General features: G+C 46.9%; 1 protein-coding gene and 1 pseudogene across 3 annotated transcripts in view; both read left to right on the forward strand.

Moving 5' to 3' along the window:
* The first annotated feature begins 5,577 nt into the window (after positions 1–5,577).
* Positions 5,578–7,691, forward strand: LOC147994664 (high mobility group protein B1 pseudogene; annotated as a pseudogene).
* Positions 7,692–10,790: 3,099 nt separating this feature from the next.
* The window catches only part of Paxip1 (PAX interacting protein 1), a 51,562-nt gene continuing 40,916 nt past the window's right edge, over positions 10,791–21,436 (forward strand). Inside the window, exons 1-4 of one of the 3 annotated variants that reach the window (XR_015685509.1) lie at positions 10,791–11,007; positions 13,489–13,623; positions 18,657–18,700; positions 20,903–20,966. Coding sequence is in view for 1 of the 3 variants with exons in the window: in NM_001107844.2 (NP_001101314.2) it covers positions 10,927–11,007; positions 13,489–13,623; positions 18,657–18,700; positions 20,903–20,966 (324 nt within the window). In the remaining 2 variants the exon portion in view is untranslated. Of the gene's footprint in view, positions 11,008–11,082; positions 11,264–13,488; positions 13,624–18,656; positions 18,701–20,902; positions 20,967–21,436 lie in introns of those variants that run through there. The other 2 variants (NM_001107844.2, XM_087657106.1) reach the window with 2 other exon arrangements.

Genomic DNA, 21,436 nt, shown 5'->3' on the forward strand with positions numbered 1-21,436 from the left:
TGGGTCCATTCCAGTTATTTTAAACAAATGCTATCACTTGGCACACTAATTTCACCAGATGCTTTTGAGTACAGAAAAATGCAGTTCAGAGCAACAGTTTTATTCTCATTCACCTTCAAAGCTGCAAGTCTGCCCCCACCTCATCAAGTTTATTGGACGTTGCTGTAATATCAGAAGTTAGGATAATGAAGTCAGGAGCTAAGAATGCAGCTCAGCTGGGAGAATGCTTGCCTACCATACACAGAACTCCTTGGTTCACTTATCAGCACACTGCCTAAACTAGGCATTATGGAACATGCCCATAATCTCAGCCCTGGAGAGGTAAAGGCAGGAGTATCAGAAAATCAAGATTATTCTCAGCTAAATGGGAAGTTTGAGGCCAGTGTGGGCTACATGGAATTCTATACAAACAAACAAAATCTGTGTGCTTGTTTTATAAGTCTTTAAAAACAAAAAGATAATGGAGACAACCATTCTAGAAAAGCAATACCTTTGACAATGCCAAAGCCTGTGTCGTTTTTAAAGCGTGCTTTGAGTGTGTTCCCTTCGACCCAGGCTGTGTGACATCAGACTGCCTTCAGTTATAATCTCCAGGCATAATCTTCTCTAAGTTTTTCTGCTTATGTGGTTTGCTCTCAGATTATAACATCATCCAGATCACTACAAAATGAGGATCCTCCCAACTTCAAGATTGGACCTGAAAAGGAAACTTCTAATTCTTTGGAAAGTTGGTTATGTCAAATTATGGTTTGCTGGGGCACACAGGTGAAAGGACGCTTGGATAGAGCCAACACGTGAAAGGACGCTTGGTGAAGGAGTGTAAGTATGACCCCCACAGACAGTGGGAGATGAGCACTGAGCCTTGGTTTGGAAGAGCCAGAGTTGGGGTTAATCTAAGGCCAGTGGGAAAATTCCACCACAAACCTAGCAACACAAAGACCCCTCCCTTCATGGAAGGGTAGGACTAGTTTAGTTCCTGGGACAACTACAAGCCAAATTGCCAAACAAAGCCATCTGTGACTCCCAACCCACCCCTTGGAAAGTCCCAGACAGTCCACTGGCCATGAGTCAGTTTGAAGGTTGCTTCGCCCCACCAGTAGTACCCTGCCTAGCTACTATTGTTTGGATTCTGCCTTTATCAAAGATATATAACTCCCTGTTAGAATCTGCTCACAGTTGTCTCCCTCTTGAAGTAGGGTGGCCCCAATGCACTGAAACAATAAAATTCCTCTTGCTTTTGCATTGATCACTGCCTCTGTGAGTCTCATTCAAAGGGTTCCAGCAGCTGTCCAATTTGAGCCTCACATTCGGTGCATTGGCTGGGAAACTCACCCACTGTGGGAGACCCACAGGAGGTCAGTGAATCAGAGGAAACAGCTTGAGCAGGTATGATGGTTGTCTGTGTCTCCTCTGTATTGTCTTTGTGTTTGTGTTCTGGTTTTGCTTTTGGCTTGTGCTTGCAAGCATCAGGAAGGCTCAGAAAGCTGACTCTGGGTCTAGCTCGAGTTGGCCAAGTCACCAGGTTCTGCAGACTCTGGATCCAGTGTGAGATGACTGAGTCACCAGGTAATCTGTCTGTTCTGTCCATGGAAGGAGCGAGTGGTCTGTCTCTGTGTTAATTGTTGTTCTTTGTGTTCTTGGATTTGGACTGATAAAAATTTTAGATGTGGGACAGAAAGTTCTACCACCCCTCTGGACCTGGGACTGGAGCATTGGGATGAGGTCCAGAGACGCTCACACAACTTGTCAGTAGACATAAAGAAAAAGAAACTCCAGACCCTGTGTATGTCTGAGTGGTCAGCTTTTTGGGTTGATCGGCCCCAGGAAGAGACATTTGACTTCCCTATACCACAGCAGTCAAGCATAAGATCCCAGGGCTTGGGTCTGGATCTGCCAGTCACCTGGATCAGGTCCCCTATATAAATGTCTAGGAAAAGCTTATAACTAACGCCCCTGTGTGGGTCAGTCCTTTTCTCCGTAGTGGGGTTCTGACTTTTAAGATTCAGCCTGAGCCACTGTCTGGCTTGGGGAAGAAGACAGAAGTTCTCCAGGAATTGGGAAGTGTAGATTTCCTCCTACTTGATCCCCCTCCCCTGTATCCACTCACTCTTGCCCTGAGTGTCCCTCAGGGGCCCCAAGCAGAAGCCAACTCTGAAGATCCCAGCCCCTGTGCCCCTAGAGAAGGATGCAGGTCCTGTAATGGGGACATGGAGGTGTATCCCCTGACACCATTGTGGCCCTCCCCCTGAAGGCCTTCAGGCCTGCAGATGCAACAGGGAATCAGGCCATGCAATGCTGGCCCTTTTCCACTTCTGACCTCTGTAACTAGAAAGCTCAGCATCCACCCTTCTCAGATAACCCCAAGGGCCTCACTAACCTCATATAGTCCATTCTTTTCAGACACCAGCCTACTTGGGATGACTGTCAGCAGCTTTTGAAGGTACTATTTACCACCAAGAAGAAGGAGCAGATACTCCTAGAGGTCAGGAAAAACATTCTAGAAAATAATGGGGCTCCCAATCCTGACCCCTGCTGACATAGACAAAGGATTCCCAATCAGGAGGAACTACAAAGAGGCAGTGGGTAAGGAGCGCTTGAAAGTCTATTGCCAGGCTCTTTTGGCAGTTCGCAAGCAAAACAACCCTCTCATTTGACTAAAGTATGAGACGTATGGCAGGACCCGTATGAGATGCCTCCTGCCTTCCTAGAACGACTTATGGAGGCTTCCCACCAATATACACCCTATGATCCTAGAGCTGAGGAACATAGGTAACACTGACTATGGCATTTGTAGATTGGGCTGTGAAGGACATAAAGAGGAAGCTCCAGAAGCTATACAGCTTACAAGATAAGTCTTTGAGGGAACTAGTACAGGTAGCTGAGAAAATTTACCACAATAGGGAATCAGAAGAAGAAAAGGAAGAGAGGAAACAGAAAGAGGCAGAGGAAAGGGAACTACAAAGAGAAGAGTACTGAGATAGAAAATTAGAAAAGATTCTGACAGCAGTTGTTAGAGAAAACAGGAGAGTGCCACAAATGAGGAGACAGAGAGCTCCACTTAAGACAGAGCAGTGCGCCTATTGCAAAGAACATGGCTACTGAGCTAGATATTGTCCCAACAAGAAAAAGCAGGGGGAGGGGGTCAGAAGGCAGGAAAATAGCTCACAGACCCAAAGAGTCTTAACTTTGGGAGAAGAGAATGACTAGGGGAGATGGGGTTCAGAGCCCCTCCCTGAATCCAGGGTAACTCTGAAAGTGGAGGGGAAACCCACCCAGTTTCTGGTGGACACAGGGGCACAATACTCTGTCATCCTCCAATCAGAGGGGCCCCTCTCCAAGAAAAATTCTTGGGTCTAAGGAGCCACAGGGACTAAACAATACTCATGGGCTACCCAAAGATCTGTTGATCTAGGTTTGGGTCAGGTATCCCACTTTTTCATGGTCATACCTGAATGTCCTTACCCACTCCTTGGTTGAGACTTACTAAAATGGGTGCTCAGATCACTTCTTCCTGAAGAGCCCTACCATCACTGGCCCCAAGGGGGAACCTATACAGGTTCTGACCATACGATTGGAAGATGAATACAAACTGTTTGAGATATAAAGGAGACACCCCAAAACATGGACTGGTGGCTCCAAAAGTATCCCCAGGTCATGACTGAAACAGCAGGCATGGGAAGGCTACCAACCAGCCCCCTACTCATGTAGAGATAAAGGCCATGGCTACCCTAATATCCGGGCACCAGTACCCCATGTCACAGGAGGCTTGGGAGGGGACCTGGCCTCACATTAACAGGCTCCTAGACTTGAGGATCCTGAGGAGATGTCAGTCAGCATGGAATACATCTCTCCTGCCCATCAAGAAACCTGGCACTTAATACTATTACCCTGTGCAGGACCTGTGTGAGGTAAATTGACGAACAGCCAACATACACCACACAGTACCTAATCCTTACATCCTGCTGAGCTCATTACCACCTCCCAGGACCTGGTACACAGCCTTGGATCTCAAAAATGCCTTCTCTATCGAACCTTGACTCCCCAAAGCCAAGAGTACTTAGCTTTTGAATGGAAAGATCCCAAGAAGGGGATCACAGGACAGCTCACCTGGACCAGGCTGCCCCATGGATTCAAGAACTCACCAACCCTCTGTGATGAGGCCCTACATCGTTAGCTTGCCATCTACCATGAGTCCAACCCATAGGTGACCCTTCTGCAATATGTGGATGACCTTTTAATTGCAGCAGAGACTGAGGAAGACTGTCTCAGGGGCACTAAGTAGCTGCTGATAGAGCTGAGCAAGTTGGGTTATTGAACCTTGGCCAAGAAAGCTCAAATCTGTTAGCAAAAGGCCCTGGCAGAGGGCCAGAGGTGGCAGAAAGATCTCTCAGATCTCAGCCCAATGCTGAAGTTTCACTGATGGCAGCAGCTCTCTCCTAGATGGGCAGCCTAGGGCCAGAGCAGCTGTGATAGATGGGCAACATGTGCTCTGGGCAGAACCATTGTCCCCCAGAATGTCAGCCCAGAAAGTGGAACTAATTGCACTAAGCAAGGCCTTAGATCTAGGAGCTGGCAAAAAGATCAACATCTACACCCTTGGCAGATACCTTTTCTGGATGGGTGGAGGCCTGCCCCACCAAACAGAAGACCATCACAATGGTAGCAAAGAAGATACTAGAGAAGATTTTTCCCAGGTTTGGAGCACCTAAGGTACTAGGATCAGGTAGATAATGGACCAGCCTTCATATCTCAGGTAAGTGAGGGGCTTGCTAAGGTCTTGGGGACTAATTGGAAACTCCATTGTGCATATCATCCCCAGAGTTCAGGACAGGTAGAAAAGATGAACTCTAAAAGAGACCTAGACGAAATTGACATTCTAGACTGCTGGTGACTGGGTAGTGCTCCTTCCCTTGACCCTGTTCCAAGCCAGGAACACCCCTTACCAGCTGAACTTGACCCCCTTTGAGATTCTCTATGGGAGGCTGCCTTAGTTTGGGTTTTAATACTGTGAACAGACACCATGATCAATGCAAGTTTTATAAAGGACAACATTTAATTGGGGCTGGCTTACAAGTTCAGAGGTTCAGTTCATTGTCATCAGGCAGGAGCATGGCAGCATCTAGGCAGGCGTGGTGCAGGAGGAGCTGAGTTCTACATCTTCAGCCAAAGAAGCCAGGAACAGACTGAGCATCATCAGGCAGCTAGGAGGAGGGTCTCCAAGCCCACCCCACAGTGACACACTTCCTCCAACAAGGCCACACCTTCTAATAGTGCCACTCCCTGGGTCAAGCATATGCAAACCATCACAGGATCCTACTCCATTGGTAGCTTCTGGACCTGTCCTTGAAATTACCAACTGAGGTGACCATGAACTCATAAAGAAATTGATAGCCCTTCAGACAATTGAGAGAGAGATCTGGTCTAATTTGTCTGCTCTTATGCTCCAGGGACTATGGAAGTACCCCATCAATTTCAAACCTGAGATGCTGTGTATGTCTTCCAGCACCAGTCCCAGTCTTCAGAACCCAGTGGAAGGGCCCCTACATAGTCCTCCTAACCATGCCAATGGCTATAAAGATGGACGGAGTTGCAGCCTGGATATACACCTCTCATGTAAGGCCAGTTACCTGCCTGTTCCCAGTTGACCATCCATCCTGGAACAGAGATTGGAACATTTTCTGCACAGAAAATCTTCTAAAGATCAAGCTCACTTGATGGCTTATGAAAAATGGAACTCCTTCTCCTGCCAAGAATCATCCTGATCCTAATCCTTCTCCCAGGCGAGGGCCTGAGGGACAAGCCCCCGTCAGCCGGCCAAGCTGACCTGGAGCATGACTTTGACTCTCATGGGAGATGAGGTGATCATAGTAATCAAGAATCACCCCCCTTAACTGAATCCAAGAGCACATCAAAACAATCATCCATCATGATCAAGTAGGCTTCATCCAGGGATGCAGGGATGGTTTAATATACAGAAAACCATCAACGTAATCCACTATATAAACAAACTGAAAGATAAAAACCACATGATCATTTCATTAGATCCTGAGAAAGCTTTTGACAAAATTCAACACCCCTTCATGATAAAAGTCCTGGAAAGAATAGGAATTCAAGGCCCATACCTAAACATAGTAAAAGCCATATACAGTAAACCAGTAGCTAATATTAAACTAAATGGAGAGAAACTTGAAGCAATCCCACTAAAATCAGGGACTAGACAAGGCTGCCCACGCTCTCCCTATTATTCAATATAGTTCTCGAAGTTCTAGCCAGAGCAATCAGACAACAAAAGGAGATCAAGGGGATACAGATTGGAAAGGAAGAAGTCAAAATATCACTATTTGCAGATGATATGATAGTATATTTAAGTGATCCCAAAAGTTCCACCAGAGAACTACTAAACCTGATAAACACCTTCAGCAAAGTGGTGGGGTATAAAATTAACTCAAATAAATCAGTAGCCTTCCTCTACACAAAAGAGAAACAAGCCGAGAAAGGACCTTTTCTATCTGAATTAGATCAGGCAGGTGGAGACTTTTAGTTTGAATAGGTAGACCCTATGTTCCTATTCAACAGAAGGAACCCCCAGGAAATAGAACTTCAGTCATTGATAATAACCCTTAAGACTGAGTGGTCAAAGTCTTAGAGGGGGAAACTGAGGCAGGATAGAAAGACAGAGGAAAGTAAGAAATGGCAAGCAAAGGGGTTCCCTTATCCCTGATGGCTAAGAACCAAGAGTTCTCACAAAAAGAGCCAGGCAGATGGCTCAGAGGATAAAGATGCTCACTGTACAACCCTGATCTTTGAAGCTTACATATATGGAGCTTACATATAAAGGTGGAAGGAGAGAACAACACAGTTCTACACACATACCATGTGTTCTACACACATGACCTCTACACACATACTGTGCTATGTGTGCTCTGGCATGGCCCCCATGATGCTGGTTAGGGAGGTTATGGAACCTTCAGGAGCAAGAGTGTCAGTCTGGCAGGCTTTAAGACTTCATACCCTGATTGCATTGAGCTCCATAGAGAGAGAGCCCGAGTGAGAGCCGGACGGGCACTGGGCAACTCTGTGCCTCACCAAGGAAAACCAATTAAACACGGGCAAAGGATCCTCAGAACCCAAAAGGCAAAGTGTCCTCATATACATTCTTTGTGCAAACCTGGGAGGAGCACAAGAAACAGCATCCGGATGCTTCTGTCAACTTCTCAGAGTTCTCCAAGAAGTGCTCAGAGAGGTGGAAGACCATGTGTGCTAAAGAAAATGGAAAATATGAAGACATGGCAAAGGCTGACAAGGCTCATCATGAAAGAGAAATGAAAACCTACATCCTCCCCAAAGGGGAGACCAAAAAGAGGTTCAAGGACCCCAATGCACTCAAGAGGCCTCCTTCGGCCTTCTTGTTCTGTTCTGACCACCGCCCAAAAATCAAAGGTAAGCATCCTGGCTTATCCATTGGTGATGTTGCAAAGAATCTAGGAGAGATGTGGAACAGCACTGTCATGGATGACAAACAGCCCTCTGAGAAGAAGGCGACCAAGCTGAAGGAGACGTATGAGAAGGATATTGCTGCCTACAGAGCTAAAGGAAAACCTGATGCAGTGAAAAAGGGGGTGGTCAAGGCTGAAAAAAGTGAGAAAAAGAAGGAAGAGAAAGATGAGGAGGAGGAAGAGGAAGATGATTGATGATAAGTGCAGTTTTTTTCTTATTTATAAAGCATTTAACGCCCCTGTACACAACTCACTCCTTTCAAAGAAAAAAAATGAAATGTAAAAAAAATTTAAAAAAAGTTTATAGTCCTATTTCCCTTCCTCTTTACTCTCTCTGCTTTGGCTTGTGCTTAGAGATGTGAGCAAGGCTGTGCCTCCCCGCCATTTTGGATTCTCTCTAAAACCATAAGCCCAAAGAGATTCTCCCTCCTATAGATTCTTTTCGGTTATGGCATTTTATCACAGCAAAAGAAAGGGACCCCAATCCCTCACACAGCAAACATGCACGTACACTTTATAAATAAATAAAATTAAAATTTAAAAAGGAAACCTCACAAAGATTAGGAGTCCCTGTCCCAACTTGTCCCCCAACACTGAGCATCTTCCTCACAATTTACATCCCAGACCCCCATAACAAGAGGGGCTTAGGGAGTCATCCCTACTCTCTTGAATACCATCAATAAAGTTCAGGTCAGAAAAAAAGACGTCAGGAGTGGTGGGGGCCTGGAGGGGTGGCTCAATACTTTGCATAGCTTGCTGCTCTTGCAGACGACCTCAGTATGGTTTCTAGCACCTACATATATACCACTTATAACTCCACCAGATTTTATATATTTATAAAATTACACACACACACACACACACACACACACACACACACTTGTGTGTGTGTATGTATATATATATATTTTTTTTTTGGTTCTTTTTTTTTTTCGGAGCTGGGGACCGAACCCAGGGCCTTGCGCTTCCTAGGCAAGCACTCTACCACTGAGCTAAATCCCTAACCCCCATATTTTTCTTTTTTTTTTTAAGCTGACAGTAGGCAACATGACACAGCTCAGGGCTCCCAATTATTGTTTGGGTCTTCCTGAGTACAAGAGGAGACGTTTGGTTGCTGGTATTGACAGGCATGGATTACTTAGGAAAATAAGTGTTTCCTGTAATTAAGCCACTGTGTTTGTGTACAAGCAGAGAATTCTGTATGTACAGTACACACATTGGAATTCACAGGGGACAGCATGAATCTGAGCTGAGGTGTTCTGACAGCATTTGCTGGCCCTGCATCACAGTATCAGAATGAACGTGTTGTACGTTCAGAACTGAAGCTGCAGTGACGGCTCATGGTACAACACCCGGCATAGCCAGAAACACCCTGGATTTACCACACATTTTAAAAATAGCCTTTGACCCTTGCATGTTTGGAAACCTTCTACTGCTGCCAGTTCTTTTCCTATCCCCTAATGGAGTCATGATATAAAGTATAAGAAGTGAGGCTACAGCCTATAAATTAAATTGAACTTAATAATACCTAACTTTATGGGGTATGTAGTCAGCTAAACAGAACAACAAAATGAAAACACTGTACACAATATCAAAATGTATTTTTAGTCTGTTAAAGATTTTTACTTTAAGTGAGCCACCTGCGTGCCTGGTGATCTTGGTTGCCAGAAGAGGGCCTCAGAACTCCTGGAAGTGGAGGTACAGACAGTTGGAAGCTCTCATGAATTCATGGACATACATCATTCATATATAGAGCACACGTGTGTACACACACTACTGACTTCCAAAGAGTCATTGGAAAATACTGTCTCAATACTCTGCTTTCTCATGGTAGAAGGGATTGAATGTTTCCAGTACTACCTTTATTTTGTTTCTAGTTTCATGTTCACTTTTTGCCTGTATGTCTGTGCACCCAGTGCTTGTAGTATTCTCAGAGACCAGAGGGATATTGGAGCTCCTGGAACTGAAGTTACATGTGGCTGTGAGTCCGCTGTTCAAATCTGGGTCCTCTGCTAGAGCAACAAGTGATCCTAACTGCCAAGCCATTTTTTTTTTTTAAACTGAACTCAAATTTATCAAACTTTTTGAGAGAGAAAAATCACTATTTACTCAAATAGTATGAGCTTAAGCAAAGTGCTTATTTTCTGATGGCTGTAAAACAAAGTGGCTCTGCTCTGGGTTCGTTTGAGATTATAAGAACATCAACACTTAATCTGCATGAAGGTCACAGAAAACACAAAGCCTGATTAAAGAGCAGTGTCAAGAGTGCAGGACTTGTCATTCTGCGAGGGCACCACGGCAGTTTCAGCTGTCATTGTCATTCCTGTAACTTTATACATCCATACTTATTACAGTTATCTGTGAAGACAATTTCTTATGAATTTTGCTGTTTACCTTTAAGAACTATGTTGACGGAGGCTTGGAGCGCTCAGGAGTTCAGAACACTTAGTTCTCTTGCAGCATCTCCAAAAGTTTGGTGCCCAACACCCACGTGCTGTGTCACTTCAGTTCCAGAGGATCCTGAAGCCATCTTCTGACCGCTGTGGGCACCAGATACTCACCGGGTACAGATACATACATGTAGGGGGAAATCCAATACACGTAAAGATTCTACATTTATTTAGAGTGTGTGTGTAAGTGTGTACGTGTGTGAGTGGAAAGGTCAGAAAACAACTTGCTGGAGCCGGTTTATGCTTGTCACCACGTGTGTTCTAGGGATCGAACTCAGATTGGTGGTAGGTGTCTGCCTGCTAAGCCAAGTCGCCGGCTCCTACTTTGCTCTTAAGCTGCATCACCGAAGATCAGTTCCCCGCCGACTGCCGCAGTAGGTGTGAAAGGGGCGGATGAAGGAAACTGACCATTAGCCAGGGTCTGCCTGACTCTAGGCTGGACCGTGGACAGCACAACAGCCGTAGCAGCGACAGCTGAATTCAGAACGCTCGATTGTGCGGGTTGCCTTCCGCACCGAGGCTCCGCCCCTTCGAGCATGCGCTGCCAGGTGGCCGCGCGGGGTGACGGGAGTCCCGCCCAGGCCCCGCCCTCTGGCTGGTCCACCGCGGCTGTGCGGGGGATTTAGTGTCTCTGTGACTTCTCTTCTCGGTCGCGGAAACTCGGCGGGGGCAAGGCTGCCAGATGCTGTGTGAACTGTTTTAGAAAATCAGCTCTGATGCTAGACGCGATGGTGGAAGGAGCGCTGTGCGGCGCTCAAGGTGGAATAGTCCCACATGCTCCCCTGCCGGTCCGGTCCGGTGGTACGTGCCTCAGGGCGCGCGCGGCTCCCGCGCTCCGGGCCTCGGACGGGCGGGGGCGCGGGTCGGAGTGCGGCTGCGGCTGCGGGCCGGGCTGTGCGGCCGGGCAGTTGGCATAGCTGCGACGCTGGGCGCGGCGGGCCGGGTGACGCGGGGCCGGGCGCCGCCGCGCCGCCGCGATCATGTCGGAGCCGGCGCCCGAAGTTCCGGAGGAGCTGTTCCGCGAGGTCAAGTACTACGCGGTGGGAGACATCGACCCGCAGGTACCGCCCGCGCGGGGCCCCTCCGCCGGGCCGTCCCCCTCCCCGCTTCGTCGCGCGCGCGCCCTGCAGGACCCCAGGCCGGAGCCGCGGGGCACGCCGGGCCGCGCAGGGCCGCGCAGGGCCGCGGGAAGGGTCTCGCGAGCACCGACCCAGCGCGTTCGCCGGCCGAGCATCTTGCGGGGCCCTGCTGAGCGTGTCCCTTGCCTAGGGGCCTGCCCTCCCGGTCCCTGATTTTTCCCTAAGGGTGGACTGTACGGTAGGTATGGAAGGTACCCTGCTTACACGGTCACAGTAATAAGTGCGTGTGACCGTGAATCTGGATCCATCCACAGGACAGTGGATATCTTCAGGACTGTGGTATCTTCAGGACAGTATCCCAAACATTTCTTTTCCTAAACTATGCTTGCAGTTGTGTCGCCTTCGGTGTCTCATAATGTAAGCTAAACGGGTCCTAAGGAAGGAATTGTCCAAGAGTCACTGAGCATGGCCTTCCAGAGACTCATACTTGTATCCTAGTAACCGAGGTCCGTTGGGTCTTCCGTCGCGTGCTTATAGCAGACTTTTTCTAGTACTGATCACCCCATTACCACCACCACCTTTCTTCTTCTTACCCTTTCTTGTACTTCATTTTAGGATTTGGGCTCTTAGAAGGGTCCTGGACTAAGTGTCACTTGAAACCAAGTACACACTGAACTGAGCTGTTTGCCCAATTATATGTGAAATCTGAGTGCTTTAAAAAGAATCCCCCTTGTAAAGCTTTCTATTCTGAAATAGTGTGTATTTCAGAAAGGTTTAGAGCCAGGGCACCTATTCTTTGAGTTTTGTAATACAAATTGAGGAAGCTCACAGGTGGTGAGCACCCCAGTACAGACTGGGCATCGGGCCTGGTAAACGGAGTGCTGCAGAGGAGTGCACTTGAATGCTGAGTCCTACAAATAGAACAGGTGGAGGTGCTGGAGGTGTTGAGTCTTAAATAAGCGGATATTGAATACAAGAAGTTGTTTGTGTGGACTGTGTGTTCTAGGCGTTAAAGGCATATGTATACTTGGCATGTGTCCTGATGGTCACTGCGCATAGTTACAAGGTGGTTCCTGTGAGGTGGAATTAGTAATGTCCAGTTTGGGAAGGTTTGGGTGTCCTTGCTGTGTGAGACCTGAGTTTTCACAGTTTGATGGCCACTCCAGGGAGCTGGAGCGTGAATGTGGATAGAAGGTGTTGAGCACAGTGAGACTTGTTTCTGGAAATTTGTCATGAAAAGAAAGCACTGGGACCCAAGAAGGGGAGGCTGGGGAGAGCTTGCTGTGTACGTGTTTCTGAGTAATGTGAGGCTGAAGCAAGTGGATGACGTCTGTGGATGAAGGTAAAGATACTTGGTGCAGGGAAGCTGGCTTGTGGCTGGCTGTTGGTTTTCCATGCATCAAGAACAGACTTCCCGGGCTGCTCCAGTTCTTAGTGATGCTTAGCAGACCATCCTAGACTGCATTGCTTTTGGCTCTGTTTTGACTCCGGCCCGCATACCACAGTCCAGTCGTTCTCCTCTGGCGCTACTCCATGTATTCCTGACAAGACCTCAGCATTTGACATCCTAGTGGCTGCCATGTTGACTCTCAGAACTTTGACTGCCACCTCTAATAGGTTATCTCTGGAGAGCCAGAGTCCTCTCTCCATGTGACTGATAGTCTCTCACCCGCTCACACAGGACCAAAGAGTAGTATACCCACACTGAAACCCAGCAATGCCCCTTCCTCTCTACTTCCAGTCAATCCCTCTGGGAGATGCCAGCATTTCCTGCTCGGCTTTTCTGCCGTGCCTATACCCTGTCTAGTTACTGTGTGGGTAAGTCTGTTCTGTTTGCTGCTGACGTTTCTTAGTGCCCTGCCTCTTAAAGTTGTCAGAGTGCTCACAGTTGTGTCTTAACGAGTGTTCTTCTGTTGCTGTCCATCTGTAAGATCTGGTGGTGCTATCTTCCTTTGTGATATCCTTCCATGATTTAAGGAAGGATTGTTATGCAGAGCACCCAAGAAAACATTGACCATGGTTGAATCTGAGTTTTCCTGCTAGGCCCTCCCTTGGTGTATATACTTTGCCTGATAGGCATCTACAGGTTAGGCTTCTCCTGGTGGGTCTCTGCGTCCAGAACTTACTATCTGTAGTGGAACCAGTCGTCAGCCTTTGGGTTGGATACCCGGAACAGGTATTCTGTACAGCTCAGCAGGTGCTGGTGTGTGCTGTCTGTCTGGAGGGCCACTAGCAGGGGTAGCTGGCCACCCATCTCTGTAACTTGGACTGTGAATCAGGGTTGCTACATTTTATTGTCCAAATGGATTTTATTGGCTTTTCCATTCAAGAAAAGGCTTCTCTGTAGAGGACAGGGTATGTTTTTATTAAGTGTTTCTATTGTAGTTAATCATGACTTGTTTGAATTAGGAAGGCAGTATAGTACTTTGTTGTTATTGATTGTGCTGTTGTTTCTTTCCTTAGGTTATTCAGCTTCTTAAAGCTGGGAAAGCCAAGGAAGTCTCCTACAACGCTCTGGCCTCTCACATCATTTCGGAGGATGGTGACAACCCAGAGGTGGGAGAAGCCCGTGAGGTCTTTGACTTGCCCGTTGTAAAGGTAAGTAGAAACCTGAGCCTCTGCACTGGGCTTTCTGCTAAATATCATCAGGTAAACAAAGCCCATAAACTTCAGTCACCTGCCTTAACTTTGGGACTTTCTGTCCTATGGCTATACTGTAAGTACCCCTGGACATTTTGGGAATACTCCCTTGTTGTCACTTCCTGCCAACTCTCCAGCCCAGAAAACAGTTGTAGGCTTTGTTGCCTTGTCAGATACATGGCTTGCATGTTTGGTTCCAGAAACCTCTTATAGGTCACTGTCCTGTCCTGGTGACCAGGGTCCTGATCTCCAACTCTAGAGCTGAAGGGAGGAAGCCCTTGCTCTGCTAACTGCCTCGTCTCCCATGGTAAGGGTCCCTGTGCTAGCTGTCTTCCTGCTGGCCATCTGGACTGTTCTGCCTGCCTTGTGGGTACGGCTTCAGCTAGCGAACAGTTTGTTCAGCTTTTGTGGCCCTGTGAACTGTACTATGGGTCTTTATAGAACATGTTACTGTTGCTGTGGCCCTAGCTGCCGCCGCCGCTGCCACCACCCTCTCCATACTATTCAGTGCTGTACCATAAGAAGCCAAGATTCTACAATAGCAGTTAGAAGTGAGGTGGCCAAGTCAGAGTAGGTGTTGAGACCTGGCTGGCTGTTGGACGTGGTGTTGTCCCAGTTTCTGGGGTCTGAAAAACTCTGCCGTCTTATAGACTTGACCTTTAACAATGAACCTGACAGGTGGTCAGCCTCAGGAGTCATAGAGAGGCTCTTGACCCATACTGTCAGTAAACTACCGTCAGAAGACAGTTCCTTTGTAGCAGTAAATATGGTGGTCACATTGCTTACGAGTACATGTGTTTTGAGCTGGGCTGCCAGCTCAGGCCCCTTATGTCTCTGAAGATTGGTGCCCAGCATGGCTCCTGGGCACTTCACTTACTGCTGCATGCTGAAGCTGAAGCTGGCTGTGCGCCATCAAAGGCCTTTCCTTCAGTTTTCATCTCAGCCTGCTCTTTCTGTGAGCTTGCTTTCTGTTGGCCATTGTATGTTAAAGTGATTACACGGCTCTGAAAGATTTACCTTAAAAATGTGTTTTGGGGCCTAGGTCACTGTTGCCACACTAAGTGTAATGATGGATTTTAATCACATTTGACCCCAAGATTGTCTTGCAATAAATTGTATATCTTTGTGGCTTTTCTATGCCTGCCCTTGCTCTGAAATAATGACATAGACATCTGGTATTTTTATTAAAAGGCTTCTGACACTATAGCTAGGCAGATAACTCATCTATTACAATCTAAGGCAACCTACTACCCAGCCGCGTGCCCATGACCTGCCATCTGGCTTCTCTTATCCCATTTGTGATCATGGTGATCTCTTAGGGCCAAATCAATCAATCTCTGTCTGTCTGTCTGTCTGTCTGTCTGTCTCTCTCTCTCTCTCTTTGTGTGTGTGTGTGTGTGTGTGTGTGTGTGTGTGTGTGTGTGTGTGTGTGTTGGCGGGGGGGTCCTGGTCTCCCCCCACCAAGCTGACTGGGATTGGAAGTCATACCCTGTTCTCTTCTCCTGCCCAGCTATTGGTTGATCAGTACTGTATTAAAACCAATCGGTCTTTCCACATCACTGAGACAGCAGATGCTCCAATGATCATCCCAGTATCAGCGTCCAGACTGCACCAGATGTCAGCACAGCAATCTGTGCCTGAGTACGTAGTGCACAAACCACCCCAGCACTAAACATTTGTACACCCCTTTAGTGTCTGGGGTAAAATTCTTATGGAAGATAGCTTATCCCATGGTTTAGTAATTGGAGCTGGAGGGATAGATGGCTCAGTGGGTAACAGAACATGCTTTCATGAGTACCTGAGTTTTGATCCCCAGCACACATGGGAAACTGTGGCCATGTATGTCTCACTACTAAGAGAGATTGGAGACAGGAGGATTGCTGAGTCTGGCTGACCACCAGCTACTTCAAGTTTCCTAAGAGACTGTTTTAGGGAACTAGAGTGGAGACTGGAGTAGGATACCTGATGTCCTTCTCTGGCCTCTGAATGCACATTCCCCACCCCAACACACACACACACACACACACACACACACACACACACACACACACACACACACTACATACACATTTGTTCATAAGGCTAAGGGTGTAGTTTGGAGGCAGGGTAGTATTTCAACATACATGAGGCCCCAGGTTCTATCCTTGGCACCAAGACAAAAGACAAATACAAGTTGCTGAAACTGCTTACATGTGAAGAAAAATGAACAGAAGGAAGAAACTTGGGTGCACCTGAGAAGATGGGAGAAGTTGCCAGATATCACTGTCTATAGGATCAGTGAGTTATGGCCAGCAGTGCAGGCAGCTTCATCCTGTGACTACAAAGTTCTAGGTTGAGTGGAGCAGCCTGCTTTTGTCTTGCATGTGTGCAGTATCTGCTGCATCTCTAAGACCTGCCGTGGTAGGGCTGTGGCAGACTGGGCCCTATCCCACTCTACGTACTCTGGCTCTAGTTCTTAAACAGGAGATCCATGTCAGCATTCCTCTCTCCTTGTTATGTGTGGCAGTGCCTCGTTAGTCAGCAACTGTTGTGTTTTGTCACAGGGCAATGGAGCTTCTCAGAGCTGACCTGTTTCTGAGTCTTTGGGGCACTTCCTACCTTACCCTGTGAGTCTGAGCTGAGGCTGTCTTTGTTCCCATGCCGATGCTGGAATGTGGATTTAGCTGACAGGGGCTGAGGTCTGTTTCCCAGGGGCAGGCACATTCTTTGGCCTATCCTTCTGTCTTAGTCACTGTTCTATTGCTCTGAAGAGACACCATGAGAAAGACAAGCATGTAATTGGGGGCATGCTTACAGTTTCAGAGAGTTAGTCCATCGTCATCGTGGAGAGGAGCATGGTGACAGTGGCTGAGAGCTACGTCCTGCTCTGTAGGAAGAAATGGGGCTCAGGGAAGGGAGGGAGGGAGGGAGGGAGAGAGAGAGAGGGAGAGAGAGGGAGAGAGAGAGAGAGGGAGAGAGAGAGAGAGAGAGAGAGAGAGAGAGAGAGAGAGAGAGAGAGAGAGAGAGAGCGAGCGTGCGCTCACCTGGCTGGGTGAGCTTGCAGAACTGGTAGCACTCACTTTTACTTCTAGCACCTGGGAGGTAGAGGCAGGCAGATTTCTGATTTTTGAGGCCAGCCTGGTCTACAGAGTGAGTTCCAGCCAGGACTACACAGAGAAACTGTCTCAAAACAGCTACAAAAAAAACCCAGCAAAACCTCAAAGCTACACATTTTCTCCAACAAGGCCACACCTGCAATCCTTCTCAAATTGGGCCACTTCCTGATGACTAAACATTGAAATATATGAATCTATGAGGGCCATTCTTAATTCAAACCACCAAGCCTTGATATTAACTGTAGGCTTAGATTTTTCAAAACCTACTTTAGTTATGGTTCTTTAACCCTTCAGCCTCCCTTAATAGCCCACCAACCAAAATAGGGGAGGAAGATGGCTAATAGGACAAGAGGGACGTGGACCTGTTTAGAAGTAGTTCTTTGGGTGGATTCCAATCTTTGCTGTTAGCAGTCCAATCTACAAGGAAAACACTAAACACAAATCAGCAGCTGCGGCTGGATCTGGAAGAAACTGCATGGTTTTGCCAATTGGCAAGAAGCAGCCAGAATATCACCAGAAGTTCTTTGGTGCGCTTCTCTATGTGAAGATCAGAGAAAAAAGCAAGGCAAACCAATGCCATAGTGTCCACTGTCTGTCTGTTATACTTAATTCTTTCTGAAGTCACATGTCCTCTCAAGTGTCTAGCAAAGCATCATATGCCCTTCATCAGACAGATTCTAGAAAAACGCCACATGCCTGTTCTTAGCAAAACATTCTCTCAGATGTCTGCTTTAGCAAAGCATCCTTTCATATGACATGGCACAACTGAGTCTCGTAAAACCAGATTCCCACTTTAATGTTTTTAAAAATTATTTTGCTATGTATGTGAGAGTTTTGCCTATTTTAAACCAAAACAAAAACAGTTACACACAGGTAACTTGAAAAATGCCATATAGGACACACTCTGGGTCTGAAGGCAGTAAGGTAGACCTGACCATGGTTTCTTTCTTACTGATCAGCATGAGAGCAGAGACTGCACTCTCCCTGTTCACTGCCCATTGTCTTGCACCATCTCTGCATAGATGTGAAATGTATCTTGCTGACTACATTGCTGCCTCAGTAGTGAGACATTGAGTATAGATGTTTTCATTTGTCCAGGCTTCCAGATGTAAGCTGGCTAACAGGGGCCATTAATAAACTTTCAGATTGTTGTTTCTTGAAATAAGAGTTAGAATAGTAACAGGTGAACAATTTTTTTATTTATTTTTTTATATTTTTTAAACGTGCAGTAATGTTTTGTTTGCATGTTTGTGTGAGGGTGTCAGATCCCCTGGAACTGGAATTAAAGAGAGTTATGAGCTGCCAAGTGGGTGTTGGAAATTGTACCTGAGTTCTCTGGAAGAACAGCCAGTGGTCTTAGTAGCTGAGCCATCTCTCCAGCTCCAGTTGTTCTAAGTTTTAAAATTGGATTAGAACTAAAAGCTGAACTAATTCTCCAAGAATATAAAGTACACACAGGTAGCTCTCAGTCTACCTTGTAATGAACGCAAAGATTAGAATTTGTAAGATTAGAAGAGGTTTTGTTGTTGTTTTGTTTTTAAGGTTTTTTTGCACATATTGTATATTCTTGGTTTTAAATCAACCCAGAATCTTGTGAATTTTGTTTATTTCTTTTCTGGGTGGGTGGGGTGAAAAGCAGTAAAACTGTGGACCTAAACGTATCTGTCTGTCACAATCCTAAGGAATGCGGTGGCCGCTTCACTCTGGGCCTGGGGTCTGTGACTTGGGCACATGATCTTTGGTTGCTGCTACCTAGCCACCATGCTTACAGGTGGGTGTCTGTAGTAGGTCACAGGAGAGCCTCGTGATTTCCAAAAGCAACTACTAGCGAAGTCATGTCATTTTGGTCACAGATTGTGAATGTTTTTTGATTTGTATAATTCTTTTCTTTTTCAGCCTTCCTGGGTGACTCTGTCCGTGCAATGTGGCACTCTCCTGCCGTATCCTTTTGTGCAATAAGGTCGGGGATAGCTGTGGGTTTAAGAGACAGTGAAGTAATGGGCTCATGAGTAGGGTTCTGGGGGATAGCTGTGGGTTTAAGAAACAGTGAGTTGGTGGGCTCATGATTGAGGCCAGCCCTTTCCTCTGCCCCTCTGCCCCTACTCTTTCCTATCCTGTATGAAATGGTATGTACCTGGTCCTCGTCATTACCTGCGTCAAAAAGCTGTGACTAGCAGTTGTGGCGAGGACCTTGAGTTGCAGGTCTTCTTAGTCTTATGTCTATTTAGACAAAGATTAGACTTAGAATTCTAAATCAGGTGAGAAGTATGAATGACTCAGACATGAGGAGGAAGTTCCAAGTTTGAAGGCCTGTGTTCATCTTTTCAGTTAGATTCATGGGAAGTTTATTATTCTACACTTTCTACCCAGCACTTGCTCTGGGGTGAAAATTAGAATGGTGAAGACCCTATTCTGGGGTTATGGGATGCAGCTCAGTTATAGAGGGCTATCTTAATTTTAGGTCCTGGCCTCAGTCCCCAGCGCTGTATGAATTGTGCATGCCCATAATCCCAGCACTTGGGAGGTAGAGGCAAGAGGATCAATAGTTGAAGCTTATCCTTGGCATCGTAAGAGAATTCAAGGCTAGCCTAGGCTGTATGAGACCCTGTCTCAAAACCAAACCAAAAGCAAACTCACTCTACCCTGTGCAGCTTCCTCCCTCCCTGTGTCAGCTGTGTCATATTTTCACGCTCAGGGTCCTGTATTGTGTCCCAAGTGGGACACTTTTCTCCATTGCTGTTTCTTGCTGGAGGCTTACTAGCTTCTGCTTCACTGTTGGATGAAGCTTCACTGCGAGGCGGTCGGAGCAGAGCCTGACTTAGGAAATCACTTCTGCCATCCAGTACTGATGCTGAGTTGAGGCCAGGGGTTGGGATGGACACCGTCCATCATTCACCTGCTGGGCCTGGCAGCTCTTGAATGCACATACTCCTTTCAAGACCGAGCAGAGGGACTCAACTCAGATAAAAGTGAGACACTACCGAGGGCCTTAGATGCTTAAGCCTTCCTATCAGTGGTTTTTCTTAGAGGATGCAGTTCTGACTCAGAGATTCTAATTTATTCATTCTTTCTTTATAATCATAGGTTTCAGACAGACAAACCAACCCTGGAAAGGTGGACCTTTCTGAGATGGAGTCAAGGGTTCTGTCCTTGGTATCTTTTCTGGACTCTTTGTACTAGTCGTCCTTAGGAAGCTGTAGGTTAATTGAGCTCTTACCTGTCTGGCATAAAGAAGCCTAAGCAACAGAACACAGGCCCAGCGGAGACTGGGTGGTGGTCAGCCTGAGGTTTATTGGTGTCTTCCCCCATCTTTCAGAGAGTAGCCTTGAAGTTAGGTGTCACCGTGGAAAGGCCTTGGGTAATAGAGCCTAGGGCTGTGTGCCGGAGTGAGTCTCCATTGATTCTGGGCAGGGATAACCCATGTTAGGATCTGTCAGTGGACCTGCCAGGGGAGGCTAACGCAGCAATTACAGTCGAGTCTGTTCATTGCCCATTTATCTGAGTAGGTCCTTTCCACTCGTTTTGAACCCTGGACACTCCAATGTGTTGAAGACTCCCCGTCTCTGGAGACCTGCTCTATCAGCTTGAAGCACGGAAGATCCCAGAAGGAACTCAGATGCATGTTCTAGTCAACCTTCGAACTAGGAAGGTCTTGGGATTGATAGTCTAGGGATTCTGGGGCCCTGAGTTGTCCTGCCTGAGATCAGAGCCCACAGGTTCTTCTGGCTAGGAAGAAGCCCTTTGTAGGAATAGCATAGCCTTGGTGCTGCATTCTGATGTCCTCTGCGCATTGCTCTAGGTTGTGTGTCCGTGTGTCTCTGTCCCTGTATATCTATCTGTCTGTGGTGCGTAGTTAGGTGGCTGCTGGGAGTCAGGAAGTTTCCCTGTGAACACACGGTGTCCATCTTGGTTAGGATGTAAGTAGATTGGATTTTGCGATGCCCTTTGCTGAAACTTACTACCTTTCATACCTTACTCCCACTTGCTCTGCCGTCTCTGGTCATCTTCAGCCTGTCTCACTTTCTAATGAACGAGCGGGAGGGAGTGGCAGAGCCTGCCCTAGTGGACAAGGCAGGGCTTGTGGTAGCGAAGGTCCAGTGTGCTCACCTTACTTCATTGCAATCTTAATAACTGTCCGACAGAGTCAATGGTTTCTCTCCAGAGTCCTGTCAGATTTTTTTTGGACTCACTGCCTGCCTTTCTCAGGTAAGCATGATTATTGTCTATGATGGTTCTGAGCACTCATGCGCTTGGACCTATGGCCTATTTGTTAACAAGTTCCCTAGAATCCTTGTCTAACTATAAAATATACAGACATACATAATGTAAAGAAATAGCAGATATTTAAACCTTGAATATGAATAATACTTTACATTAGAAGATGAGAAGCTTCACTCAGACTTGTAGGCTAAGGATTTAATAAGGATGAATAAGAGAGAGATAACTCCAAGGAGTGTGTTAGTCTGTATTAGCTCATCAAGTCAGGTGGACATTTTATAACAAGAGCAGCGCTTTGCTTATTATGCTGGTAACAGTGCGTTCAGTCCTGGTGAGATGCAGGCAAAGTCAGTGTAACTGAAAGGGTTAGCAGTGTGGGGACTGCAGTGCTCCATGTGTGGAGAAGTGTGGAATGAGGATGGCCGTGCCCACGTTATCTACAAGAGAAACAGATGGGG

This window comes from Rattus norvegicus, chromosome 4 (genome assembly GCF_021556685.1).
Source record: "Rattus norvegicus strain SHRSP/BbbUtx chromosome 4, alternate assembly SHRSP_T2T, whole genome shotgun sequence".
In the NCBI taxonomy this organism is placed as follows: domain Eukaryota; kingdom Metazoa; phylum Chordata; class Mammalia; order Rodentia; family Muridae; genus Rattus; species Rattus norvegicus.